At 34.4% G+C, this 27,267-nt stretch overlaps 1 protein-coding gene across 1 annotated transcript in view; it reads left to right on the forward strand.

The window, feature by feature from the left end:
- The first annotated feature begins 10,155 nt into the window (after window positions 1–10,155).
- LOC149541414 (protein NRT1/ PTR FAMILY 8.2-like) overlaps window positions 10,156–27,267 on the forward strand; it is an 89,709-nt gene continuing 72,597 nt past the window's right edge. The window contains exons 1-2 of the mRNA XM_089795607.1: window positions 10,156–10,483; window positions 10,641–10,702. Coding sequence (XP_089651733.1) covers window positions 10,156–10,483; window positions 10,641–10,702 — 390 coding nt within the window. The remainder of the gene's footprint in view (window positions 10,484–10,640; window positions 10,703–27,267) is intronic.

A 27,267-nucleotide genomic window follows, 5' to 3' on the forward strand; every position in this document is an offset into this window, starting at 1 on the left:
AATCCCCATAGTTGAGGCAAATATATCTCTTCATCCAAATCACCATGAAGAAAGGTTGTTTTAACATCAAGCTACTCTAAATAAAAATCTTCGATAGCCACAATCCTTAAAATAGTACGGATAGAAGTCATATTAAGAACATGAGAAAATATCTCATTAAAATCAATGCCCTTTTTCTATGCAAATCCTTTCACAGCTAAACTAGCTTTAAATCTTTTTTTACCTCCATCCTCTTCTTTTAACCTATAAACCCACTATAAAGATCTTTTACCTGTAGTCAACTTACATAAATACCATGTCTTATTCTTGAGCAAAGAGTCCATTTTTCTTTCATTGGAGACTCCCACTAAATTTTAGTATCCACCTACACAACTTCATCATAGCATTCAAGTTCACCAACATCTATTAATAAAATAGAATACAAAGAGGGATAAAATCTTTTTGTAGGTCTAATTTTCCTTTTTGACCATCTAACATTCACTAGTGTGTGTTGTATTTGTTGTTGTAGTTGTTGCACATCATGAGGAATGGTTGGAACATCATCTTTTTGGACTATCATCTAGCACTAAATAATCATCTTCTTTCTTCTCATGTTGCTACAACAGATCTTTGTACAACACTTTCTCATTGAATATGATATTTTTGCTTCTTGCAATTTTATGATTCTCAAAATTCCAAAGCCTATAACCAAATTCATTAATTCCATATCCAACAAATACACATTTCTTTCACTTAGCTTCTAGCTTGGATCTATTTTTAGAATCTATGTAAGCATATGCTTCAAAACCTAAGGTTTTGAGCAAAAAATAACTCACCTTCTTACCAGTCCATGCTTCCTCCAAAATACCACAACCCAAAGGAGTAGAGGGACCTCTATTAAGAAAGTATACAATAGTATTGATAGCCTTCGTCCACACATGTAAGGGTAACCCAACATGCAATCTCATGCTCCTTGCATGCTCCATTATAGTCCTATTCATGCATTTAGCCACTCCATTTTCCTGTGGAGTTCTTGGAACAATTTTCTATCTCTGAATACCATTAGTGGAGCAATAATCTTCAAATTCATCACTACAATACTCACCATCATTATTAGATTTGAGACATAAAAATTTCTTACTAGTCTCATTTTCAACCAAGCATTTTCATTTCTTAAAAGTTTGAAATACATCAGATTTATGTCTAAGGAAATAAACCCATACTCTTCTAGTTGCATCATCAATGAATGTAACATAATAATGAGAGCCACCAAGAGAAGATACCTAAGCTAGTTCCCATACATCAGTATACACCAGCTCTAATTTCTCCTTTTTGTTTTCCTTCCTAGTCTTCACAAAACTCACTCTTTTTTTTTTCCCTACACAACTTTCACAGAAATCCATATTAACACATTTAAGACCTAGTAAAAAAAATCTTTTAATGAAGTACTTTTATACCTTTCTCACTATTGTGCCCAAGTCTATTGTGCCACAACACTGTATCAGAATTTATAGCAGATATTTTTTCTCCTTGTTCAACTGTAGCAACTATTTCTAAACATTCATTTTTCTTTGAAACAATTAAAGTAGAAGGAATAATATGACCTGTACAAAGATATAAGGTTCCTACTTTCACATCTTTTGCTACTACAAGGGAACCTTTTGAAACCTTCCAATTTTTATCATTAAAAGTAACTACACAACCCTCATCACCATGTTGCCCTACTGAAATTAAATTCCTATTCAGCCTTGGAACATGTCTTACCTCATGTAGTACCCAATGATTTCCATTCTGCAACTTAATCTTAACTTTTCACTTTCCAACAATTTGATAGGGTTCATTATCCTCCAAATAAACAAGTCCAAAAATTGACTTGGACATAATCAATGAAATAACCTCTATGAGGTATAACATAAAATGAAGCACCATAATCTAAAACCCATGAATCATCAACACTTTCTAAAGATAGAAGCAAAGAATCCTCTTTAGATTTGTTACTTACCACATTTGCCTCCTTGTCTCCATCGAGTTTATCTCTTCACTTTATACCACTTGATAGAATTAAACCACAGACAAAATAACAATTATATTCAAATATAAACAATATTAGAAATATAATAGATCACATAGAAAAGAACACAAGAAACCAAGATTTAACATGGTTCACCCAATCCCTTACATCTCAATACCACTACAAGAAACAATTTTTACATCACCACTATGAAATAATCTCTAACCCTAAGCCCTTTTATACAAGTATTTTTATTGCTTTAGGGCTATAATTAATTATTACATTTTGGCCCAAAATCTTGATAAAATAGGGTGCACATTTTTTTTTGAGGGCTTTGCCCTTGGATCCCCAGCCAGCTATGGCTTATTAGCCCTAGTTGTATTGGGGATTACCACCCCCAAATCCCTACTTAGGGATCAACCTAACCCCAAACCCCAATGAGGAATTATGGAGTATGTACAATACTTCCCTGATCAGTCACCACAATCTAACATATTTATGTATCCTTTCCTAGATTATGTCCACTAATTCTATAGTTTCTTAAAAGATTCTTCTATTTTTCTCTTTTTGCACCTCCCAGTTGACTTTAGAAGGGCTGATGATCTATAATTTTGAAAAGGTGATCTATTGGAAAATTTTTAGCCAACATTAAAATAAGGACTGTAACTTATTTGATAGTGGGCTAGACCAGTTCAAATACAATCTCAATCAATCCCAACATACTTGTGTGGATTTACATTGAACCAGTAAGTGATCTACATCTTCCACCTCCTTTAAGCACATAATACATCAAGTTGGACCTATGATTCCAAATTTATTCCTTCTTTCACAAGCTAATTTTTTTTATCTTGAGTGGAAAGCCATGTAAATTCTCCTTCTTTCTATGCACAATCTTTGTCCCAACATAGTTTGGAAGGCTAGTCATCTATCCTTTTTGCCTAGCACAACAACTGATATCCCACTTTTGTTGAACATCTTCCAGTTTTCATAGCACACCACATTACCTTATATTCCATTTCCTCAATAACAACATTCCTTTCAAGGAATATCTTCTAAATCATACATTTCTAATCCATTGATATGCTCAAGGGAGCACAATCTTTCTAGCCCCATTGAGAACCTAAAGAATTTCCTTTCCTTTCAAGGTAATCAATCATTTTATCCCCCCATTCTCTCACAAAACATTGTATGATCACTTGGGCCTCTTCTAAATCAGCTAGAACTAGTTCACCATTCTATGAGTCCTCTTAAAAGGAAGCCATCTTACCATTCCCAATTTTCCAATAGAGATTTTGCATTATGAGCTATTTTCATTCAAGAATAAATTGTTAGGATTAAACCATGGACAAAAATAACAATTACATGCAAATATATCTAATAACAGAAAATAATAGATCAAATAGAAAAGAACACAAGACACCAAGATTTAACGTGGTTCACCCAATCCTTGGGCTATGTCCACAAATAGCAAGTCTGATATTATTATGATCTAGTTATTATAACCTAATTACAATCTATAATCCCTTACAGCTCAATATGACCGCAAGAACCAATTTCACATCACAACTATGAAACAATCCCTAACCCTAAGCTCTTTTATACAAGTATTTTTACCACTTTAGGGTTATAATTAATAATTACATGTCAGCCCAAAATCTTGATAAAATAGGGCCCAATATTTTTTTTTCGGGGCCATTCCCTGAGCGCCAAAGACTTTATGAAGTATGTACAATAATTTCTTGATTAGTCACCATAATCAAACAATCTCCCACTTGAGGATTGATTAGGATCTAGACTAAACAATAATCTTCCACTTGGAGACTGATCCTGTAGCTATGCTACTACTCCATGAGGCACCCACTAGATCAAACCACCTTGGACTTTGCTATTCTTTTATTCACATTTAGTCTAGAAGACCAACTGAAGCTAAAGAGGAGTTCAACTTCTCCCTTATTACTACCTTTGTCAACATATTTGGTAGATTATCATTTTTATATATCTTCTCTAGATTTAACTATCTATCCTCCAAAATTGATTGAATGAAATGGTACCGCAACTGTATGTGTTTGGTCTTTGAATGCAGAGCTAAATTCTTTAAAAGATGAATGACAATTTGACTATTTGTAAATAAATAATTATCCTTCTGGGGGTGTCCCAATTCTTCCAAGAAGAACTAAAGCCACATCATCTCCTTGGATGCCTCTATAGTAGCTACATACTCTCCCTCTATAGTGGATAAAGCATTAACCTTTTGTAACCTAGAAACCCAACTCACAACTACCCCACCAACAGTTGACATAACCTATAGTACTTCACTTGGTATCAATATCCCCTACCAAATTTGAGTCAACATAGCCCTGTAAATTAGTAGCAGAGCCCCCAAAGTGTAAACACTTATTGGATGTTCCTTTCAAATATCTGAGAATCCATTTGACAGCATTCCAATGCTCAATTCCTGGATGACTCATATACCTGCTAATGACTCCCACTGCATGTGTAATATCTAGCCTAGTACATACCATAACATACATCAAGCTTCCTATAGCTAAAGCATAGGGTACCTTGGACATCTTATCCTCTTCTTCTTATGTCTTAGGATACATCTCCTTAGTCAACTTGGTAAAGGTGTGTTGATAGCTTTAGCATTCTCCATAGAGAAATGTTGCAACACCTTCTCCACATAATCAGCCTGAGATAACATCAATGTTCTGCTCTTCCTATCTCTACAAATCTTCATACCAAGGATTTTTTTTACTACCCCCAAATCCTTCATAGCAAATGCATGTGCTAATTGGCATTTCAACCCCTTAATGTGATCCATGTTAGACCCAACTACAAGCATATCATCAACATATAAACATAAAATAATGTAGTTGTCATCATCCAACCTCTTAAAATAAATAGAATGATCTGAATGACACCTATTTTATCTATGTTCATGCATAAAACTGTCAACTTTTAGATACCATTGCCAAGGTGCTTGCTTCAAGCCATATAAACTTTTTTCAATTTGTACACTAAGTTCTCCTTACCTTTGACTGCAAATCCTTGTGGCTAAGCCATAGATATCTCTTCATCCAAATCACCATGCAGGAAGGTTGTTTTAACATCAAGTTGCTCTAAATGCAAATCTTCAGTAGCCATAAGACTTAAAACAATATGGATAGAAGTCATCTTAACAATAGGAGAAAATATCTCATCAAAATCAATGCCCTTTTTTTGTTTAAATCATTTCACAACTAACTTGGCTTTAAATCTTTTCTTACCTCCTTCCTCTTCTTTCAACTTGTAAACCCACTTATTTTATAAAGCTCTTTTACTTGCAGAGAACTTGCATAAATTTGATATCTTATTCTTGAACAAAAAGTCCATTTTGTCTTTCATTGCAGATTCCCACTGAATCTTAGTATCCACCTACACAACTTCATCATAACATTCAGGTTCACTAGCACCAATAAGTAAAATTGAATACAAAGAGGTAGATAATCTTTCTAGAGGTCTAATTTTTCTTGTTGACCCTCTAACATTCACTGATGTGTGTGGTATTTTTTTGTGTGGTTGTTGTACATCATGAGGAATGGTTGGAACATCAGCTTCTAAAGTATCATCTAACACTACATAATCACCTTCTTTCTTCTCATATTGCTACAAGAGATCTTTGTACGACACTTTCTCATTGAATATGACATCCCTACTTCTTAAAATTTTATGATTTTCAAAATCTCAAGGCTTATAACCAAATTCATTAATGCCATATCCAAAAAATAAACATTTCTTTGACTTAGCTTCTAGGTTGATTCTATTTTTCAGAATCTATGTGAGTGAATGCTTCACAAATGAAGGTTTTGAGACAAGAATAACTCACCTTCTTACCAGCCCATCCTTCCTCTAGAATACCACAACCCAAAGGAGTAGAGGGACCTCTATTAATCAAATATACAATAGTATTTATAGCCTCCACCCACATGTGTAAGGGAAACCCAACATGCAACCTCATGCTCCTTGCGTGCTCCATTATAGTACTATTCATGCATTCAACCACTCCATTTTTCTGTGGAGTCCTTGGAAAAATTTTCTATCTATGAATACCATTAGTGGAGCAATAATCTTCAAATTCACAACTACAATACTCACCACCATTATCAAATTTGAGACATTTTAATTTCTTACCAGTCTCATTTTCAACCAAGCATTTCCATTTTTAAAAAGTTTGAAATACATCAAATTTTTGTCTAAGGAAATAAACCCATACCATTCTAGTTGCATCATCAATAAATGTAACATAATAATGAGAGCCACCAAGGGAAGATACCTGAGCTAGTCCCCATACATCTGTATGTACAAGCTCTAATTTCTTATTTTTGTTTTCCTTCCCAGTCTTTATAAAATTCACTCTCTTTTATTTTCCATGCACACAACTTTCACAAAAATCTATATTAACACATTTTAGACCTGGTAAAAATTTCTCTAAATGATGTACTTTCATACCTTTTTCACCCATGTGCCCAAGTCTATTGTGCCACAACATTATATCAGAATTTACAACAGCTATTTTTCCTCCATGCTCAACTACATCAATTTTTCTTGAACATTCATTTTTCTCTAAAAATATTAAAGTAGAAGGAACAATATGACCTGTACAAAGATATAAGGTGCCTACTTTCACACCTTTTGCTACTATAAGGGAACCTTTTGAAACCTTCCAATTTTTATCATTAAAAGTAACTACACAACCCTCATCACTGAGTTGCCCTGCTGAAATTAAATTCCTACTTAGCCTTAGAACATGTTTTACCTCATTTAGCAACCAATGATTCCCATTCTGTAACTTAATCTTAAATTTTCCCTTTCCAACAATTTGATAGGGTTCATTATCCCCCAAATAAACAAGCCCAAAATCCCCTTGGACATAATCATTAAAATAACCTCTATGAGGTGTAGCATGAAATGAAGCACCAAAATCTAAAACCCATGAATCATCAACACTTTCTAAAGATAGAAGCAAAGCATTCTCTTTGGATTTTTTACTTACCACATTTGCCTCCTTGTCTCCATTTGATTTATCTCCTTCATTTGTCTTTCAATTCCAAAAATCTTTCTTTTTGTGCCTTGGTTTCCCATAGTACTAGTAGTCATTTAGTTCTCTTGATTGAGACCTCTTTCCCTTTGACTTACCTCTTGATTTCCCACAATTCCCAGAATTACTTCCTCTCTTAGTTGTTTTGCCCCTGCTTTGTGCATTCAAAGAACTTCCTGATGTAGATCCACCTGAGGTTTTCCTACGAGTTTCCTCACTCAAAAAAACACTGATCATTTCATCATATTTTAGGGTACTAGATCCAGGAACAAAATTACTCATAGCCATTACCAAGCCATTCCAACTTTCAGGCAAAGAACACAAAATGAAGAGAGCCCTAATATCCTCCTCAAAATTGATACCCATAGAAGATAACTGACTAGTAATAGTATTAAACTTATTTAAATGATCTACATTAGATCCACCTTCTACCATTTTCATATTAAATAAATGCTTCATTAGAAATACCTTGTTTGAAACATAGGGATTTTCATATAGTTTCGCTAGGGTTTGCATCAATTCTTCCGTCATCTTGGCTTTTTTAATGTTAAATGCCACTGATGGTGCCAAGCATAATCAAATGCTTCCAAGTGCCTTTCTATCTAAAAGATCCCATTCATCATTTAACATAGATCCTTGATTCTTGGCTTTTCCTTCCAATAGCTTCCATAACTCCTTTTGATAAAGATAGTCTTCCATTTGCATCTTCCATAACTGAAAGTTCTACCCATTAAACCTGTTGCCATTACTCCCACTCAACTGTCAGACTTTCCTACAGAGGATAACTGAAAAAGAACTAGGCTCTAATATCACTTGTTAGGATTAAACCACAAACAAAAACAACAATTACATGCAAATATGTTCTATTGGCGCTCAAAATTATAGTCCAAATTTTGAGCACTGTTGAAAAATTTAGCCCTATAAAAGCTTTTCATGCACATGTACCCGGCTATCAGTTTGAGGCCCAAGAGGTGTTTAATGCCTCTAAAACCTTTCATTTAGTGTGTCCACATGTTCCATGAAGTTAAACTGACATTCCAAGCTATTTCGTGAAGTCCTATTTTGAGCATTTGTCAAATCTACATTTTTCACCTATGTCAAACAGTGACAGGAAGTCATGTATGCATCTGAATATCTTGTACCCAGAAATGTATTGTTATTTTCACTTTGAGAATGTCTAGTTTCCATACCCAAGAACCTATGTTTCATATTTTGAGTTGTTTTGAGTTCGTTTGACTAGGTTTTGAATCCCTCAAAGTTGGTCATTTGCTATTTTCATGCTAATGCACATTAATTCATAATTCTGGGAAGCCCTGTTTGATGAGTTATATCTTTGACCTAGTTGACCAAAATGCTAAATTTCCTTTTGCATTGCATTGTAGATGTCAGGGACTTGTTATGTTTCAAGTTTCAGCTTATGACGAATCTGTTTGATCAATTTTCAAATGCGATTCCAAACACAATTTCTATCTTTTTATTGGTGTCAGCATTTGCAGATTTTTTGAAAGCCCTGTTCATGATGTTATAACTCATAATCCATGATTGGTGAGACTAAATGGATTGTAGCCCTGTGTTTTCCTTTTAAAATACTATAAGTGTGTCAGTTTACAAGTCTTGATGAATCCATTTGCACACTTTTCTGTCACTGTTTCTAGTTTGCAAATTCCAAGTAGCATACTTTGACCTCTCGCCATTCTTGTCCTATTATTTTTCATGAGCCTAAATCATAGATCCATAATGTCCTCATGACAGAGAACCAATGTTCCAATTTTTATTTCCCCATGTGCTCATTTGCCCAGTTTTCAAAACCAAATCCGAATGCATTTTGTTGTTTTTTGACATGTTTACTTGCAGGTAATTCTGAGAAGGCAACTTTGACAACGAATATCTTGACCCCAAATTCATCATGAGACAAGATTTAACAGGATGCAAGAGTGCAAAGCAAAGAATCAGTGTGCCAATTTTTAGAGCCTGGTCATGTGTTTTGGTTAGTTTTTAAGGCTAGTCAACGAACCTCTTGGTGCAAAAGTCACAGGTTGCAAAAAAGGATAAAATGAGGTTTTAATGATGGCCTAGTAATCGAACTTGATTCTAATCAGTCTGAGAAGATCGAGGGACCAGTTTGAGGATTCAATTGTTCGAAATCAAAAAAAAATTAGCTGGACCCACTTTGGGGCCTGACTAATTCTATCTGATTAATAAGGCATTGGGATCTTAAAATGCCTCAATGAATCAAATAAATACATGATACATAATATGGCATGCTTTGACGAGAAATTGTACTACCCATAGAACTTGAGCTTCTAACATTTGATGGTGAACTTGTGGGAGGTTTGGGCTTCATGGACCCAGTGGTTCTCGAATATTGCTAGACTAAACAATGAATCAAGTTCCATTGTTTCCCCCAAGTCTGTTCTAAAAGAGACAATTACAAATGAAGAATCATCATCTCTTGAATTTTGATGATGTGGGGAACTTTGTTACACCCATCCCATCATGTATGTAACGTTGAGCCCTTCAATCTCAAAGAAATTTCTAAAACTTCCATGCCACACAATGATCAACATAGAAAAAATTGTGGCATTATGGGCATTTCAACACATCTAATTGCAGTATCCTCTTGATTACCAAAAGAGCTTTTAGTAAACTTTCATAGCAAGCAACCTGAAGAGATCCCAATTGCAATTCAAGCTAGACTAGGAAATGATCTCCAGGCAAAAGGTCAGGATGTCAATCAAATTCCTACTATTGAAAAGATTGAGCCTAGGAAAGACAAGTGTGCATTACTAATTCTGCTGCAGAAACTAATGAACTATCATAAAATATGACATAGAAAGAACATATTATGTCTTTGGATGCTAATCTTCCTCACGAAGAAGATCCTCCTCATGAAGAAGAGCAATCTAAAAACATACAACATATAGGAAATGATGTAGAGAATATGTCCTAAATATAGAGTTAAATGCCTATCATTCAAGGAACCATTGAGTCTCATGTGGAGCATATTGAAGATAGAGATGATGAACAAAGATAGTTGGAATTTCTCAAAGGTAGGAAGGTGGCAAAGAAATTTGCGAGGAGAAAGTATATGGGTGAAGTTATTGGATATGATCCTGCATCAAAGTGGTTTAAGGTTTTATATGAAGATGGTGATGAGGAGGAGCTAGAAAAACATGAAGTTGATGCTATTCTAATATCGCATAAGGAAGAAGCATTTGTTTCTCGTAAAAAACAATTATCTCCCACTAATATGGATCATGAGGAATCCAATAGGTTGGAGAAGAAGTCTAGGAAGGTTGATAGAGATGGAGCTTCGGCGAGAAAAAAGAAAACAAAAATAGTGAAAGATGAGACACCTGGTTCCCATCGATTGTCAAATACAAAGAAACAAAAGTCTAATGCAGCTAAATCTAGAGGTAAGAGCAATTAGTAGCAAGTATTCAAGGGAGAAATCCATGCCAAAATAGAAGAAGCCACAGTGACCAAGTATAAACTAATGTATTGAAAAAGAGGCATCTTGCACTAAACAAGAAGACTTCCATGTAAAGCAGGGGTGGCTGTTGGAGTTTGCAGGAGTCTTCACAGTGAATGAAATGGAGTTTAATCGCAACATTGAAAGAGAAAGCAAGGCACCAGTAAAAAATGGGGAGAGCCACCAATTTTGGAAGCTGATTCCAAATCATCAAGGGAGCAAGATTTCTATAGAAGTAGGGGAGGCATCAAAAAAAGGAAGTGACTATAATAGAGGAATCCACACATTTTAAAACAAGCCACGAATTTGCAAGGAGATTCTCAATGTTTTAAAATAGTAGATCCACGTTGGGAATTGGTAGTTTAAAAGAAAAAAGAGTTGCAACATGAAACAAGTAGGCACACACAAGGGCATGATAAATTTTAATAAAGAGCACATGCAGATACATTAAAAAGAAAGAAATTGTACATGCAAGCCAATGAAAAGGAGCCCCATGTCAGACAAGAAGAGTCATGGCATTAAAGATAGAGGGAGTCTCTTTTGAAGAAAATGACACCAATGAAGCCTGGAGAAGCCGCAGGTAGAGAAAGTCGTGTCATAGGTCTACATTCAAAGCTGTAGCATCTTGTTTGAGGAGTCATTTGGAGGATAGCTAGCTAGGAAGGAGATGCTAAAGACAGTGAAGGAGTCCCATGTGCAAAGCAAATGCAAGGGCCAACATAGAAATAATTCTTTAGTCCCACATTGCCTGTATATGGGCAAGTTTTACTATTTAAATCTTAGAACAATCATAATTGAAGATGTCTTAAAGGCATTGATCTTTTGTAAGTTGTAGCCTTGTGCGTGGGATCGGCTAGTGGATGCCAACTAGAGACCAAAAAGGTAAATTTTGAAAAAAAGAAATCATATGTAGATGTGCTGCCAAGGATGAAGATCACCAGATGCTGACATGTGGCAAGATCGTGCACTACGTGCATGCTCACAAAAATAAGATGCAAGGAGGTTAAAGATTGTAAGAAAGCAGGCTACTACCATGTGGTAGCCGGTCTTGCGTGAAATGAAGTGGTAGTTTAGAATGTTATCCAAGACTAAAAACTTTAGATGCTGACACATGGCACATCAAATGAATGGTGCACGCCCACAAAAAAAAGTTGTGGGGAAGATAAGCAATGCGGGAATGTAACCGGGCACTACATGGCAGTGAGCCCAGGACACATTTTGAGGTAGAAAAAGGTTTGGGGCTAGGGGTGAGTATGTGGTGCCTTGTGGGTTAGGTATGTGTCATAGGTCAACCAATCAAGGGCTACCATGTGGCAGCCTGAGTGGTGCTTAGTGGGCCCAGTAAGGAAGAAGGAAAAAATCTGATGAATATAAAAAATAATTTTTAATTATTTTTGCAGAAAAAGGAGGCATGCAGGTTTTTTAAATTGTGAAAAAGCATTTTCTAATGTTTAGACATTAGAATTTTTTAAAAATTTTGAAATTTTAGATTTCAAATAATTACAGACCTAGACACTTGGACCAGGGGGACTTTTTCAAATCAAGATCCTAAAGGTTTCTAGTAGGAAAAATATACACTCCAATATACCATCGAAACTGGAATGAGCTGAATTTTCTGAATATGGAGTTATTTTTTGCATATAATGCCACTGGTTTATACTATAGGAGGTTTTCTATTAGAGATTTATTTGTATGTTCTGGGGGTGTTTTGACTATTCAGTTGCAGAATTCAGTGAAGAAACATCTAAAACATATTCAGTGGCTTTTCTATTTGATTATTTTTAATATTTGTGGTGTTTTGGCTATGTTTTGATCAATTAGTACATATTCTGATTCAGTTATCAGATATTTGTCTTTACTGAGATATTTTTCATTTGAAGAGGCAAAATAGAAAAGATATGATTAGTAGTTATAGAGAGAAGGTAGAAAGATTACTTTCAATTTCTTAAGGGAGAATTTTGAAGGGACACTTGTCGATTGCAAATTCAATCTAGGAATTCCTTCAACCTATATCTTTCTCATTCTTTCTGATTGTAGGGCTCCAATTTCTTGTCATTGAGAAACCAATTGGTTCCAATCTTTGGAGAAAAACCAATCATTACTATGATACCTTGTTTTGGATCCATTTTTGATGCATTCCCAATACTGAGACACCATTCCTTTCAACATATTCTCTCTTGTATGAACAACAATAGGAAGATTAATACATATAGTTCAGATCTGTTAGGTTGTTTCATGTTTTTCATTTCATGCATATGACTATATAATTTCAAGGAAATAATACAAAGAACAACAGATGGTTGAGTTTCATCTTTAATCCTGTCTCCTTTATCAGCTAATTTTCAATGTTTTACAATCTTTGACATAGAGCTTAGGTTTTAGTTGTAGTCACTTAAGGCTATATGTTATTCATTCTTGCTTATGACCCAAGAGGTTGTGTAAATACTTCAGGGAATCAATAGGGTTGCAAGTTTACTGATGGGGATATCATGTAAGAATGGGATTTAATTTGAGCATTGATGTCTATTTACAAGTTAAATAGATAGATCAAATGTTTTAGTATATAAACAAGTATCAGATATCCATATGTGTGCATTTGATTCATGGGACTGCCCAATGGTTAAGGCATTGATCAGTTACAGGATCATTAGGTCTTATTACTACATATTTGAGGTTTTGTTGAAATTCAATATTATTAAATCAAAAGTGTTTTCACCTTTCATGTTGAAGGAGCTATAATTGTGTAACCCTTACTCAACTTGTGAAATTCATAGCTTTGCATTTAGCTATTATAGATCTGTGTCATTTCATGAGTCATTAGGAGAAATAAGAGTAAAATCTCTTAATAGGTTTAGGGATATGTTTTTGCACTGGTATGGTATCATTTGAATCTGAGATTTACTCACCTAGGTTTAGCAAATCCTGAAGTAGAAGAAGGGTCAAGCCTTATAGTTGGCCCTATATCTAAAATGATATGTTGAGAATGGGAGTTAGCTGCCCCTAGATATGTCATATTCTCATGGGGATAATTGAAAAATCTCCATTGTTTTCAAACACCAACATATCCAATAACAAAAAATAATAGATCACACAAAAAAAACACAAGACACCAAGATTTAACGTGGTTCACTTCCTAGGCTACATCCAACAAACAACAAGTCTGATATTATTACGATCTAGTGATTATAACCTGATTACAATATGTAATCGCTTACAACTCAATACCATTGCAAGAACCAATTTTGTATCACAACTATGAAACAATCCCTAATCCTAAGCTCTTTTATACAAGTATTTTACCGCTTTAGGGTTATAATTAATAATTACATGTTGGCCCAAAATCTCGATAACATAGGGCCCAAATTTTATTTTTTTTGGGTGATTCCTTGAGCCCAAAGAATTTATGAAGTATGTACAATAGTTTCCCAATTAGTCATCACAATCTAACATAAAATTCCATATAGCTGTGGCTTTTGGAAGATTTCTAATTGTGAGAATCCTAGATGCATTATTAGAGCCCAAGAATTTATATTGAAGAACCCACACCTACAATTGTGATGGATTAGCATACATGTCCCAAACCAATTTATCTCCAAGATCTTTGTGCCATCTTCTCAAGCCTACACCACCTTTCTTCTTAGGTTTACATAAAGATTCCCTAGCAATAAGGGGAATATTCTTTTCCTCATGTGCACCATTCCATAAAAATTTTTCCATGCATTGTTCAATATATCTAAGCACTTTTAAAGGGATCTTTAAATAGCTCATTGAGAAAATAGGGATAACAGAAATAACATACTATAACAACCAAATTCTACTAGCATAAGTTAACCATTTCCCTTTCTAGCTATCAATCCTTTTAACACATGCACCCATAAGATATTTGCATATGTTAGCTCTATTCACCCCATTAAAGAGAGGGATCCTGAGATATTTCTTAGGTAGAGTTCCCATTTCATACCTAATATTCTACAAATGTGCTCTTGAATTGGGTAGGGTGTATTAAAGAAAAAAATCTCAAACATGTTCCAATTAATAAATTGGCCAAAGGAATTACTATACTTCTCAATAATTGATTTGATGTTTTTTTCTTCAATAATTGAAGATTCCCCCATAGGAAAGTTATCATCCACAAATTGTAAATGTGTGATTGATTCAATCCCCCTGGCAATATTCAATCCTTTCCATTCCTTGTTCAAACTGGTCTTTTTAATGGATCTAACCAAAACCTCAACCATAATGATAAATAGAAAGGGGGATGAGGGGTCATCTTGTCTAATATGTGTGGAAGTCTCAAAGAAACCTAGTGGTCTATCATTGATCAAAATGGAAAGTTGATAAATAATTGCAAATCCAATTACACCAACTAGGGATAAACCATAAAAAATTTAAAACTTTAAGGAGGAAGGATTTATTTACATTATTATAAGCTTTCTTGATGTCCAATTTTATCATCAATCCCACTTCTCTAGCCAATTTTAAAGAGTGTATAGATTCATGCACAAGAATGATGTCTTCATATATAGATCTCCCAAGTATTGGAAACTACAATTGGAATTTTTTTTTTTTTGTCATTGATGTCAAATCTACTAACAATACATGTTAATATATGATCTAAAAATCATATCTATTTGACTGATAAAGAGGATTTGAGAGATTTCTCATAACAAAATCACCTAGAGGAAAGGTTGAGTTATGAAAAGGAATCTACAATGGACATTTGGTTAGTTAGACTATGGAAAGAAAAAGTGATTGATTATATCATGTTGATGTTCAAGTATTTATAGTACAAGTCAAGATGTATTACTTATGTAATGCTTGATTAAGAAAGAGAATAAAAGATAAAGAAATTTTGGTATACATGCCGAGTGATGCTAGTGTCAATCGAGCTCTAGTACAAGCCAAGAAGTTTAGTGTTGACCGAGCATTAGTATCAATCAAGTGCTACTTGATGTCAAGCTCTACAGTGAATGATAAATTTAGTGATGACTGAGTGCTAGGAATTAGTTATGACTAAGTAACAATATTTTGAATGTGTATGAGCAATTATGAATTGATTTCTTGGGATATGGAAACTGTGTTGAAGATAAGATTGATGAGTTGGATCATTTAATTCAAGGAGAGGATTAGGTATTACACCTAATGATCAAATTCAAAGATAAGTTTATAGAAAAGAAGGAAGATGGATAGATACAATGAACCTAATGAATCAAATTGCAAACCCTAAGATCTATGGTGATCATGAAAATGAAAAAGGAACAAAATTACCTATTTAAGGAGTTGTTGAGCCAAAATTTAAGATATGTGGAGGATGTATAGAAAGGGCTCAGAAGAGCATGGATGAGATATGTGAAGATAAGAAAAAGAGCAAGGAATTTGTGTGTGTTTCCAGTGAGAGGAAAAAAGGTTGTTGAAGTTTATAAGGGAATCTAAGCATAAGGCTTAAGTTTTTTTGAAGAGAAGGATGATTTCTTGAAGGGTTTCCAAGAAAATCAAGAACAAAGATGACAAGGAAGGATTATCATGGAATCAACACATGAACTGAACAACAATATGAAATTGCAAAGTGAGTTGTAATTATATAGATCAAAACCTACTATTTTCTTTCTAATCATTGTAAATAGTTTGTATTGAAATCCTTTTAATAAAAGGTTTGTAAGGAAACTTGGAAGTAAAGAATATAACCATTTCCACATAACCCATAATAGATCTAAAATAAATACAGAATTAAAATCCACATGCAAGAGAATATACAATATACCCACAAAATTGTGACACAAGATATACCCTGAGAAACCCTCATTGAGGGAAAAACCCAGCCTCCAAAAGCATCCATCACCATGTATTATTTAGCAAAAATACCATTGCCATACAACCATGGAAGCCTTCATGGCTATAACCACAACCAAGAAAACTATGTGAACAAGCATGAATCCACACATCTGATGCCATGCTTTCAACCTTTACAAATGCTCCCTTGGCTAACCTGTCAAGCCTTGTCCCGCTCGACTCTTGCCTTTCTCACTCTTACTCTCTACAACAACTACCCTTGTGGTTGCTTATATAGTAGCAAGTCCCAAAAAACCACTAAGTGTTATTACATAAACCATGTGCTACCTAACCCACTAACCACACATTTAATATTGGGCATTTAATTATTTTCCCCAATATTAAATAATTACATAAAATATTATCACAATGTTACAATACAACTCATCAAGAATATTCCATGGGAATCTTTACATGTTGCACGTCCATCTAGGCACAACATTATATAATAAAATAAAATAATAAAATATAACAATATTATGCAATGTGTGCAACACCTATTATCTCAACAATCTCTCACTTGTTGTATACATTGCATAGGGTCAATCCGTAGCCACATAAATGAACAAGGGAACAATCCCTCCTAACACATCCACCATCATGGATCAAAGTACACCAAGTGCTCCATCCTGGTACCAGCAACAAAATCAAAGTATCCAGCATCTCGAACATGAATGATCTCACCTCCTATTATGCCACTTCCATTGGACATACATAGAAGCCATCCAAAGAGAAAACCACCCAACCTGTTGCATTAGAAGATCATAAAATCTTGTACCAACTGAAATTCAAAGCACAAATAACCTAATCCAAAGGTAATCACATGCATCTATAGTTGTCAAAATATCCATAGCTAAAATAACACCCACAGCAAGTGCCAAACCCATCCAACTATCCATACCTCAAAGGTATAACAAGTGAATCTCATATCACCGACATATCCAATCTATAAACGGCAATCAAAAGCCTCATGAGCAATACCTGCCACATATATACCAAGAAGCTCCCACTACAAAAGATAATGTCAAATCTATAACCAATCCACTCACAACATCTCAAAGAAGTGAATCCATGTAGTATCAAGGACATCCGCAATACATAAATTGATATCTTGCAAGAACAACTCTTGTAACAAGTCTCCAATAGTCTCCAAAATTCTCCACAAACAATAGAGGAAAGAGATAAAGTAATAACCATGTCATCTCTCACATGACATACATGAACACAAACTAGTGATCAAAATCTCTAACCAATCTCAAATCGAATGTAAGCAAAACTGAACATCCAGGAAGATAACCAAGACCAGACAAACCATGCAAATCATAACCTATATCATGCCCTTCTACACACACTTCTAGATGTAAACTATGAAAGTATGATCTCCTCCATAAAACCCCAACAAGAAGCCTCAACAACACCCAAACCATACCATATAACTAATCATGGATGTAAGCCTCTCACAAGAAGATCAAACTCAATAAACCATTCCTAAACTAAGGAATATGCCCAATATAAAAACCATCTCCCAAACTCAACCAGCATAACAACATATGCACATGGAGATAACCAATGTTAAACCACCTCTCAAATTAACCCTGTAGAACTAACTCATGTACCATAGCTCAAGATCCATATCCATGAAAGATAAGCATAAAGATAATGCAACTAAGAGAAACAATGGGCTATACTCTCAAGTAGCAAACTGCTGAGTAGACCAAGAGTGGGGAATGAGTATGCTCATCAAGATACCCAAGTCTTCAACCAAGACTCATATAAGAACAATCTCCTCTCAAGTCCATATCAAGTGACTGCCCCTTAGACTTCCTGCTGAAACCATCAACTGTCCCAACAAATACTTCTCTAATCCAAGAGAAATCAGCATCACCACTGTCTCTAAGTATCTATGAGCACCTGTAACCAATCAATCCATGCCAAATCCAAATGCAACACAACAATATCATGAAGTATCCAGCTTATGATTAGTGTACTCAATATCAAGAAACTAAACCAAGATCAATGTCAAAGTTCCAACCATGGCCTCAGGAACATAAACATGACAACATGATCTAACCATCTCAACTAAAGAGATAACATGCTTCACATGAACATACCATAACATGTCACAACTCTAAACATGTATCAAGAGTATACCATGACATAATAATGAAACCATCCTCATACCAAGGATATCATGCCAAATAAAAGCATAAACCACACCTTTGCCAAGAACCCTGTGAGTCCTCAAGATGCAACCATCTCCACACACCATGAAGAAAACCATCTCCACATACCAGGAAGAACCATCTCCACACACCATGAAGATAACCAAGAAATCCATGAGTCCTTAAGATCTAACCATCTTCACACACCATGAAGATAAAAAAGTGTACCATGCAAATGTCAGATGCTTCTGCAGCAACAGGATCTAAGACAAACCTCCAACATCTCCAAACACTCAATAAATATATCAATGCCAACAACTCCCACTCAACTATGGTACCAAGTCACCTATGGAATCATAAAATCCATCTCCTACTTGAAGATCCAAACCAAACTAGGAACTAATCCTACACCGTCACCACATCACTGTCACAAGCTCCTACTAAACCATGTATCCAAGCTATCCATGACATAATGATGAAAAAATCCATCCTCTGTATATCCAATCATGTCATGCCAAAATCCATGGCACCATGATTACATTCATGAACCGAGCATCTGTCTCTCAATATGTCCAACCTGTCAGCATAAAATAGTCAACCATAATCCTCCACCATGATTGTACCTGATAACAACATCTCATCCCTTCTACATGAAAAAAAAATTAGCAATTCATGTGACTTAGGGCATAGAAAACCCAAATCCAAGCCACCAATTTGAATATGCATCAATAATGAAAGATCAATGGGCAAAGACAACCCATAACCAAGTTATAAATGCAACCTATAAGTATAGACCACTTACAACACTGCAGAACTTGTAGATCCAACAAGGCATCATACATATTCAAACCAAACACTGATAACCATATTATCATGAGACCAAACTGAAATATGAACTGAGTATACAATGACATCAAATCTTAAATCTCCAATGCCATAAACTCACAATGTTACCATAGTCAAAATATACCATAAAATGTTCAAATAAATATATTAAAAAATAAATAATACCAAACTTATACCAAATCTAAACCAATGTGTAGAGCTCTCTAAGAGCTTTCAATTGACTACTCAAAGTCCAAAATCCAATTTTGTATGCCCAAGTTATGCCCTAATTCATGCTCAAAATAAACAACATCTAACTTTAGGGCTCTTAAAACTTCACAAAATATCAAAATCATAGAACCAAACCTATACCATATTTTAGTGCTCTGAATTATCTTTCCAATGCTTGTAAGAACTCTAAAATTCAATATTTTGAGAGAAAGTTATGGCCATTTTACTAAGACAGTCTTTTTACCATTTTCACTGTGATTTTTCATTTTTTTAATTTTTTTCTGTGACGAAAATTCTGACAGGATTAAATTTGACAGCCGTCATGGGCTGAAATCAAAACACTCTTTCATTTCCTCTTACCATGGCCAAACTAGGGCATATTATATATCAAAATTTATGGAAATATCGACTCGGATCCAATGGTGAGGTCTGTTTTTATCCAGGAGGTCATTTCTGCAAGCTCTCCCTAAAATTCTCATTTTAAATGAAACATCCAAAAAATCCTTTTGTCCAAAAAATTTCACATGCCCAAATATTTTAACATCCCATCATAACAGCAAATCCAAAACCCTTAGATTTGCAATAAATCACTCATATATCTTGCCCTTTTCTTTTATCTTCTCATGCATTCCCATGGATTCAATCTAGGGTTACAATAATAAAACCATAGCTCTGATACCACTTGTAAGGAAACTTGGCAGTAAAGAATATAACTATTTCCACATAACCCATAATAGATCTGAAATAAATATGCAATTAAAATCCACATGCAAGAGAATAGACAACATACCCACAAAATTGTGATACAAGATATACCCTGGAAAACCCTCATTGAGGAAAAAACCCAACCTCCAAAAGCATCCATCACCATGTATTATTCAGCAAAAATACCATTGCCATACAACCATAGAAGCCTTCATGGCTATAGCCACAACCAAGAAAACTATGTGAACAAGCATGAATCCACACATCCCATGCCATAATTTCAACTTTCACAAATGCTCCCTTGGCTAACCTGTCAAGCCTTGTCCCACTTGACTCTTGCCTTTCTCACTCTTACTCTCTACAACAACTACCCTTGTGGTTGCTTATATAGTAGCAAGTCCCACAAAACTACTAAGTGGTATTACATAAACCATGTGCAAAACCATGTGCTACTTAACCCATTAATTCTACATTTAATATTGGGCATTTAATTCTTTTTCCCAATATTAAATAATTAAATAAAATATTATTACAATGTTACAATACAACTCATCAAGAATATTCCATGGGAATCTTTACATGTTGCACATCCATCTAGGCACAACATTACATAATAAAATAAAATAATAAAATATAACAATATTATGCAATGTGTGCAACACCCATTATCTCAACAAGGTTAACCTAACAGTCATTGAAGGACTCGTTAGTCCATGTAAATCCTTTAGCAAGATGATATTCTTAAGAGAATGATCAAAGTCCTCTGGTAAGGCCATTCCTAATAGGGTGATTTAATAAATTAACTAGGTCACATTTAACAATGTATATTGCAACCTTTAACAGGGTTGGCTCCTAATAGAGCTCACTTCAAAAGAGGAAAAAGTGGTGATATGTTGCTTGTGGTCTTTCCCAAATTGGGTTTCCATGTTAAATATTAGTGTCAAAATTGTGTTGAATTTTTTATGGTGTTTCACATTTCAAATTTTTACATTCATCAAGTATGTTATCTTAGGATAGTGAACTACTAGTAATTTTGTTTATCAATATATAGTAGAGATCGAGTTACAACGGGATAAGAAAAACATAAAATGTTTAATGTTTGAATTTTCAAATGGTACATATGGAGCTTGAGTAATTAATTCACCCTCCCCCCCCCACCCACCACTCTTAGTTATTCTACACATTCTAACAATTGGTATCAGAGGATGATTCTTATAAAGAGATGTTTAAAGGTACTTAAAGCTAAAGATCATGACTTACAAAAGGGAGGTACCAAAGTTGAACAAGGAAAAATTTCATGCATGGAAAAAATTGATAAGGTTGCATATATCTAATATTAGTGATGATGCAATAAGTTTTGTGGAGAATGAGTATGTGAAGATAACAACCATTCTTTTAATTGCTTAACAACTAAAAGAAAAGAAAGAACAAAATCAAGAAATGTTGGAGATTGCCTTAGCCCTAAGCTATGCTAAGTTTGATGATATAAATGAATGTGATAGTGTAAAATAGATGTGGGACAAACTGAAAACCATACATGGAGGAGATATCAATGTCTTGAGAGCCAAATCAAAAAGCCTAAGAGAAAAATTTGATGAAATTAGAATGATGGAAGGTGAGAACATAGTACAATACCACACAAGAATCAAAGAGGTTGTCAATACTATTTGAGGTACAAATGGAGAAATCAAAGATGAAACAGTGATAAGAAAGGTATTTGAGGACTCTACTCCCTACATATTCCATTATAGTTTCTATAATACAAGAGTTGAGATGTACTCTAGGTAACACTTTGACTTTAGAAGGTGTAATTGGTAGATTTACTAATTTTAAGATGTCTAACTTTTATAGCTATACACCTACTACTATTGAATGTACTTTTAAGTCACAATATGATCTTAGGAAAAGAAAATGCAAACATGTTAAGAGTGGCAGTGACACTTATGATGATAATCTTGGTGAACTTCAAGCACTTATTACAAAAATATTTAGAAGAGGAAGAGATAAATACAAAGGTAAATTACCTTCTTCTTTTTTTTCATGCAACAAGGTTAGTCATATAGCTGCAAGGTGTCCTGATAGAGAAGATACAAATGAAAGAAAGGAAAACAAGTAGAAAGAAATAAGAGATGACCGAGACTAAAAGAAGAAAAAGGATGAAAAAGGTAATAAATCTTGTTATATTGTTGAGGAAGAAACTAACACCTAATCTTGAAGTAATGATAATGAAGTTATCTATGTTTCTATGAAAGAAGATTCTGACGAAGATCATAAAATTTCTTTAATCTCTTATGTGAACAAAAGTGATAGATAGATAATTGTTAGTTGTTTCTCTAATAATATGACTAGTGATAGAAATAAATTTGAAGATATTGGACCATACAAAGGTGGATGTATTAAATTTGGTAATGATATTCCATGTATTGTGAAAGGTAAATGAACAATTCAATTAATTGACAAAATCAAGTGTGAGAATGTTTACTAGGTGGAAGGACTTAATTATAATCCATTGAGTGTTTCACAACTAAAAAAATCAAGATACATAGTTGAATTCCATTACATCAAGGCCAAGATATATTATGTTGATGGCAAGATGATTGGAAAAGGTGATCAGATAAGAGGTAACTTGTTCTATCTAGATTTATCTAATGAGACATGTTTTTTTGCACAAGAAAAAGATGTTTGGTTATGGCACAAAAGGTTATGTCATGTAAACTTTGATAATTTGGTGAACATTAGTAAAATGAAGAAATTAAGAGGGTTTCCAAAACTAAAGAATCTTAACAATTCTATGTGTAAGCAATGTCAATTGGGAAAAATGACCAAGTCTAGTTTCAAGAGCAAAACATTAACATCTAGTGATATTCTAGAATTGGATCATACTGACCTATGTGGATCTATTGATGTTAAAAGCTATTGTGGAGATAAGTATTTCATTCTATTTTTTGATGACTACTTTAGGATGATGACTGTAATGTTTCTCAAAGCTAAATTTTATGATTTTCAATTATTTAAGTGGCATTTGGAAAGAGCTAAAAAAGCATGGAAGTTTCTGAAGTGTTTGAGATTTGACAAAGGTGGTAAATTAATTTCCAATGAGTCCAATACATTCTACAATGATAGAGGATTTAAAAGATAGATTTTGACACTAAGGATCCCTCCTTAGAATGGGATAGCTGAAAGGAGAAATAGATCAATAATGGATTGTGCAAGAATGTTGATGATGGAGAAGAATATATCATAGAAATATCAAAGAGAAGATATCAATGTTGCTATCTATACCTTAAACATAGTACAAGTCAAGAAAGGTACAAATGCTACACCTTTTGAATTATGGTATCGATATGCTCCTAATGTGAAACATTTCAAAATATTTAGAATTAAATCTTATATATTCAAAGATAATAGGAATGGAAAACTTGATGCAAAGAGTGATGAAGGTATATTCCTAGGATATTTCATCAAGAGTAAAGCTTACAAGTGTTTGAACTCTAACACTAAAAAAGTTGTGGAAAGTGCAAATGTGAAAGTTGTTGAATTTCCAAAAATAGATGATATTATATGCAAGGAAGAACCTAAAGATAATAGTACACTCATCTATATGGATGGTGGTTCTCCTAGCACTCCTATTGAACAAGAAAATAAAGCTCCAGTTCCCCAGCAGACATGAAATGCCAAGGTGGAGCAACAAATTACCAAGTAGTAGATAGTGGGTGTTGAACAATAGATAGAAGATGCAATGTCATATATAGACAATGCCAAACATTAGGTAGACAATGTTGAGTGTACAAAATCAGAACTAGAACCTAAACAAGAAAGAATTAATGAGCCTAAGATTATCTTTCAAGATGAACCTATTGAAGAACAAAGAAGGAGACCACTTATGCTAGCCAAGTATTTTAGAAGACATTATAAACCTTAAAAAAACATTAGTGATGTTGAATCATGTGTAATGACAAGAAAAAGACTCAGAGATGACACATGCTTACTTCGTGAAGTTGAACCCAAATCAGTGAAGAATACTCTAGATAACGAGGATTAGATCCAGGCAATGAATGAAGAAATTGAGTAGATTGAGAAGAACAATACTTGGACCCTAGTACCAAGACTGAAAGACAAAAATGTAATTGGAACAAAGTGGGTTTTTAGGAATAAGATAAATGAGAAAGGTGAAGTTACAAGGAACAAAGCTAGACTAGTATGCAAAGGATACACATAAGAAGAAGGAGTTGACTATGGACAAAATTTTTCTCATGTTGCAAGACTGAAGGAGTAAGAAATCTACTTGCATATTCAACCTACAAGAATTTCAAGGTATATCAGATGGATTCAAATCTGCATTTTTAAATGGTATACTTGAAGAAGAAGTGTGCATTAAACAACTTGAAGGATTTGTGGATCCAAACAAGAAGAATATAGTATGTCAAGTGAACTAAGCTCTATATGGATTGAAACAAGCCCCAAGAGCATGGTACGAAAGACTTCATAATTACCTAGTGAAGATTGGTTTTAAAAGGACAAATGATAATAATAATCTACATTTGAAGATTGGTAAGAACAATGTGTTTGTTTAAAGAATAATTTTTGATAGCTGAGTGTCAAATACACTTAACCATTTTTCACTATACATGTCGAGCAAAGAGTAGGAGCCGAATCACAGTCATGTGCCGAGCAATCCAGTTTCATCAAGTGCCGAGTGATATCAAGTGCCAAGTGAATCAAGTGTCGAGTGATATCAAGTGCCGAGTGATATCAAGTGCTGAGTGATACCATTTTGTTTAGGTGCTGAGCTATCTAGGAAATAGCATGTGCCAAGCATCAGTAATGCTTCATGAGCTGAGTAACTCAGAATATCAACATAAGAGTTTGTAATTGCAAAAACTATGATGTAAACCATTTTTGTAGCCAACACAAGGTAAATCTCGAAAGATCTAGAGATAAGAATGAATCTTTCACATTTCCTATGAAATCTTCATGCAGTCAATTGGAAAATTGGAAAGGCATGCAACCAATCAGCAAAAGGCAAGTATTGAGTAGGAAATTAAGATTCAATGTGGATCATAGATCCATACCTAACCCTAGGTCTTCGAAGTCTTTTTAAGGAAGATAAAAGTATCACTGTAAAAATGATGAATGAGAGAAGGAGAACAATGTTAAAAAGGGAAAACATAGTGGAATTCAGTGAAAGGAGACATAGAGGGTAAGAGCAAGAATTCGATATTCAGTTGATCAGAACAAAGCAAAGGAGATGAAAAAAAATAAGATCTTAGAGGACTGAAATCAAAGAGAAAGCTAGAACAAGTGCCTGCATTTAGTAATCAAGGATTGCAAACTATTAGGTTTACAATACCTAATACTCTCTTGCCATTGTATTAGAAAGGAAACCCTATGTAGATAGGTTGGCTTAATAGCTATTTGTAGATCCTTATCAAAAGGTGATCTTAAATCCTTTAATAGGGTAACACTTCATGTAAAGTGTTTGTAAATCCTTTAACCAGATCACTATTGAAACAATGTAGAGCCTCTAACAAGGCAGGTCTTTAACAAGGCAGACCATCAGCAGTGGTTGAACAATATTGCTACAGTAATTTTGTGGGTATCATCCCCACCCCAGTTTTACCTTCTTATTTTTGGAGGGTTTCTGGGTTACCAAATTCCAGTGTTATGTGTTGTTGAAGCATGTATTAGTTTCATGTTTATTTGATGTGTTTACATGCATGCAATTTACTTTCAGTTAAAAGTTTTGTACATTAAAGTGTGATACTTTTGATTCAACCCCCCCCTCTCATAAGTATTCTTTCATATTTGAATATTCCAACAATTGGTATCAGAGTTGAGGTTCTCACAAGAAGAAGCCTAACAACTTGAAGAAAAATATCTAAAGATGGAAGTCTTCAAACTTGGGAAGATTATTGACAATCAAGTGATTGATGTGCAACTGGCTCTATACAAAGTAGAGGAAGCAAGGGAGAAATTGAGAAAATCCTTGAAAAAAAGAAAGAATTTAGCCATAGCTGAAAATGAGATAAACTACAAGAAGATTGATACCACAAATATATTTGCCAATGGAGAAACTAAAGAATTTGATGCATCAATAGCAAAACTGATGGAGAAAAATAAAGATCAAGCAAATGAGATAAGATCTCTCAAGATGGAACATGAATCATAGGCCATAATGTTATGTGAAATCACTTAACAAAAGAAAAGAGTAGTTGAAGACAAAGTCATGATGGAAGATGACAAAAAAAATCTTGCAAACCGACTGGAAGAAAAGAGTATTGAATTAACAAGGATCTCAAACATGTAGATGGATACACTTGCCCAAATGATGAACGTTCATCATGAACTCAATGTGAAAGACATTAAGATCTCTACACTGAAGATGTAGAATGAACAATTGCAGAATGACTTGAGAAAAGAAAAGGAAATTTTAGAGAGCTTCAACAAACCCAATGAAGCCATCAAGTATTTTGAGCAATTGTTGAAATTCCCAAGATCAACCCATGATACATCAGGACTTGGATACAACAACACTGAAGTTGGAGAATCATCAAAGAGTGCTAAACAAAGAAGTGACAAAGGTAAGGATTCAAAACCCACTTGTCATTACTATAATAAGAAGGGGCATACTGCTAATTTTTGTAGGAGTAGGAGAATCAATCAGCCAAACACACATAAAAGCAAGAGTTACTGTCACAAGTGCAAAATGCAAGGACATATGACACAAGATTGCAAATCCAATGTCACAAGGACACAAAGATTTGATGGACATTTTCATAATTTCAAGAAGTATGGACATAGGGCATTTGAATGCAGATCAAAGCCTATGTGGACATCAAATTAGCCAGCAAAAACAAAAGGAAATGAAAGTCATTATCATTGGGATTACGACACCAAGTACAGTTGTCACTATTGTCAGGAATATGGACATATACCCCAGAATTGCATAAGAACACATTTTAGGGGGAACTATAAA

The sequence above is a fragment of the Cupressus sempervirens genome, chromosome 8 (assembly GCF_028749045.1).
Source record: "Cupressus sempervirens isolate cs-2001-9-10 chromosome 8, ASM2874904v1, whole genome shotgun sequence".
In the NCBI taxonomy this organism is placed as follows: domain Eukaryota; kingdom Viridiplantae; phylum Streptophyta; class Pinopsida; order Cupressales; family Cupressaceae; genus Cupressus; species Cupressus sempervirens.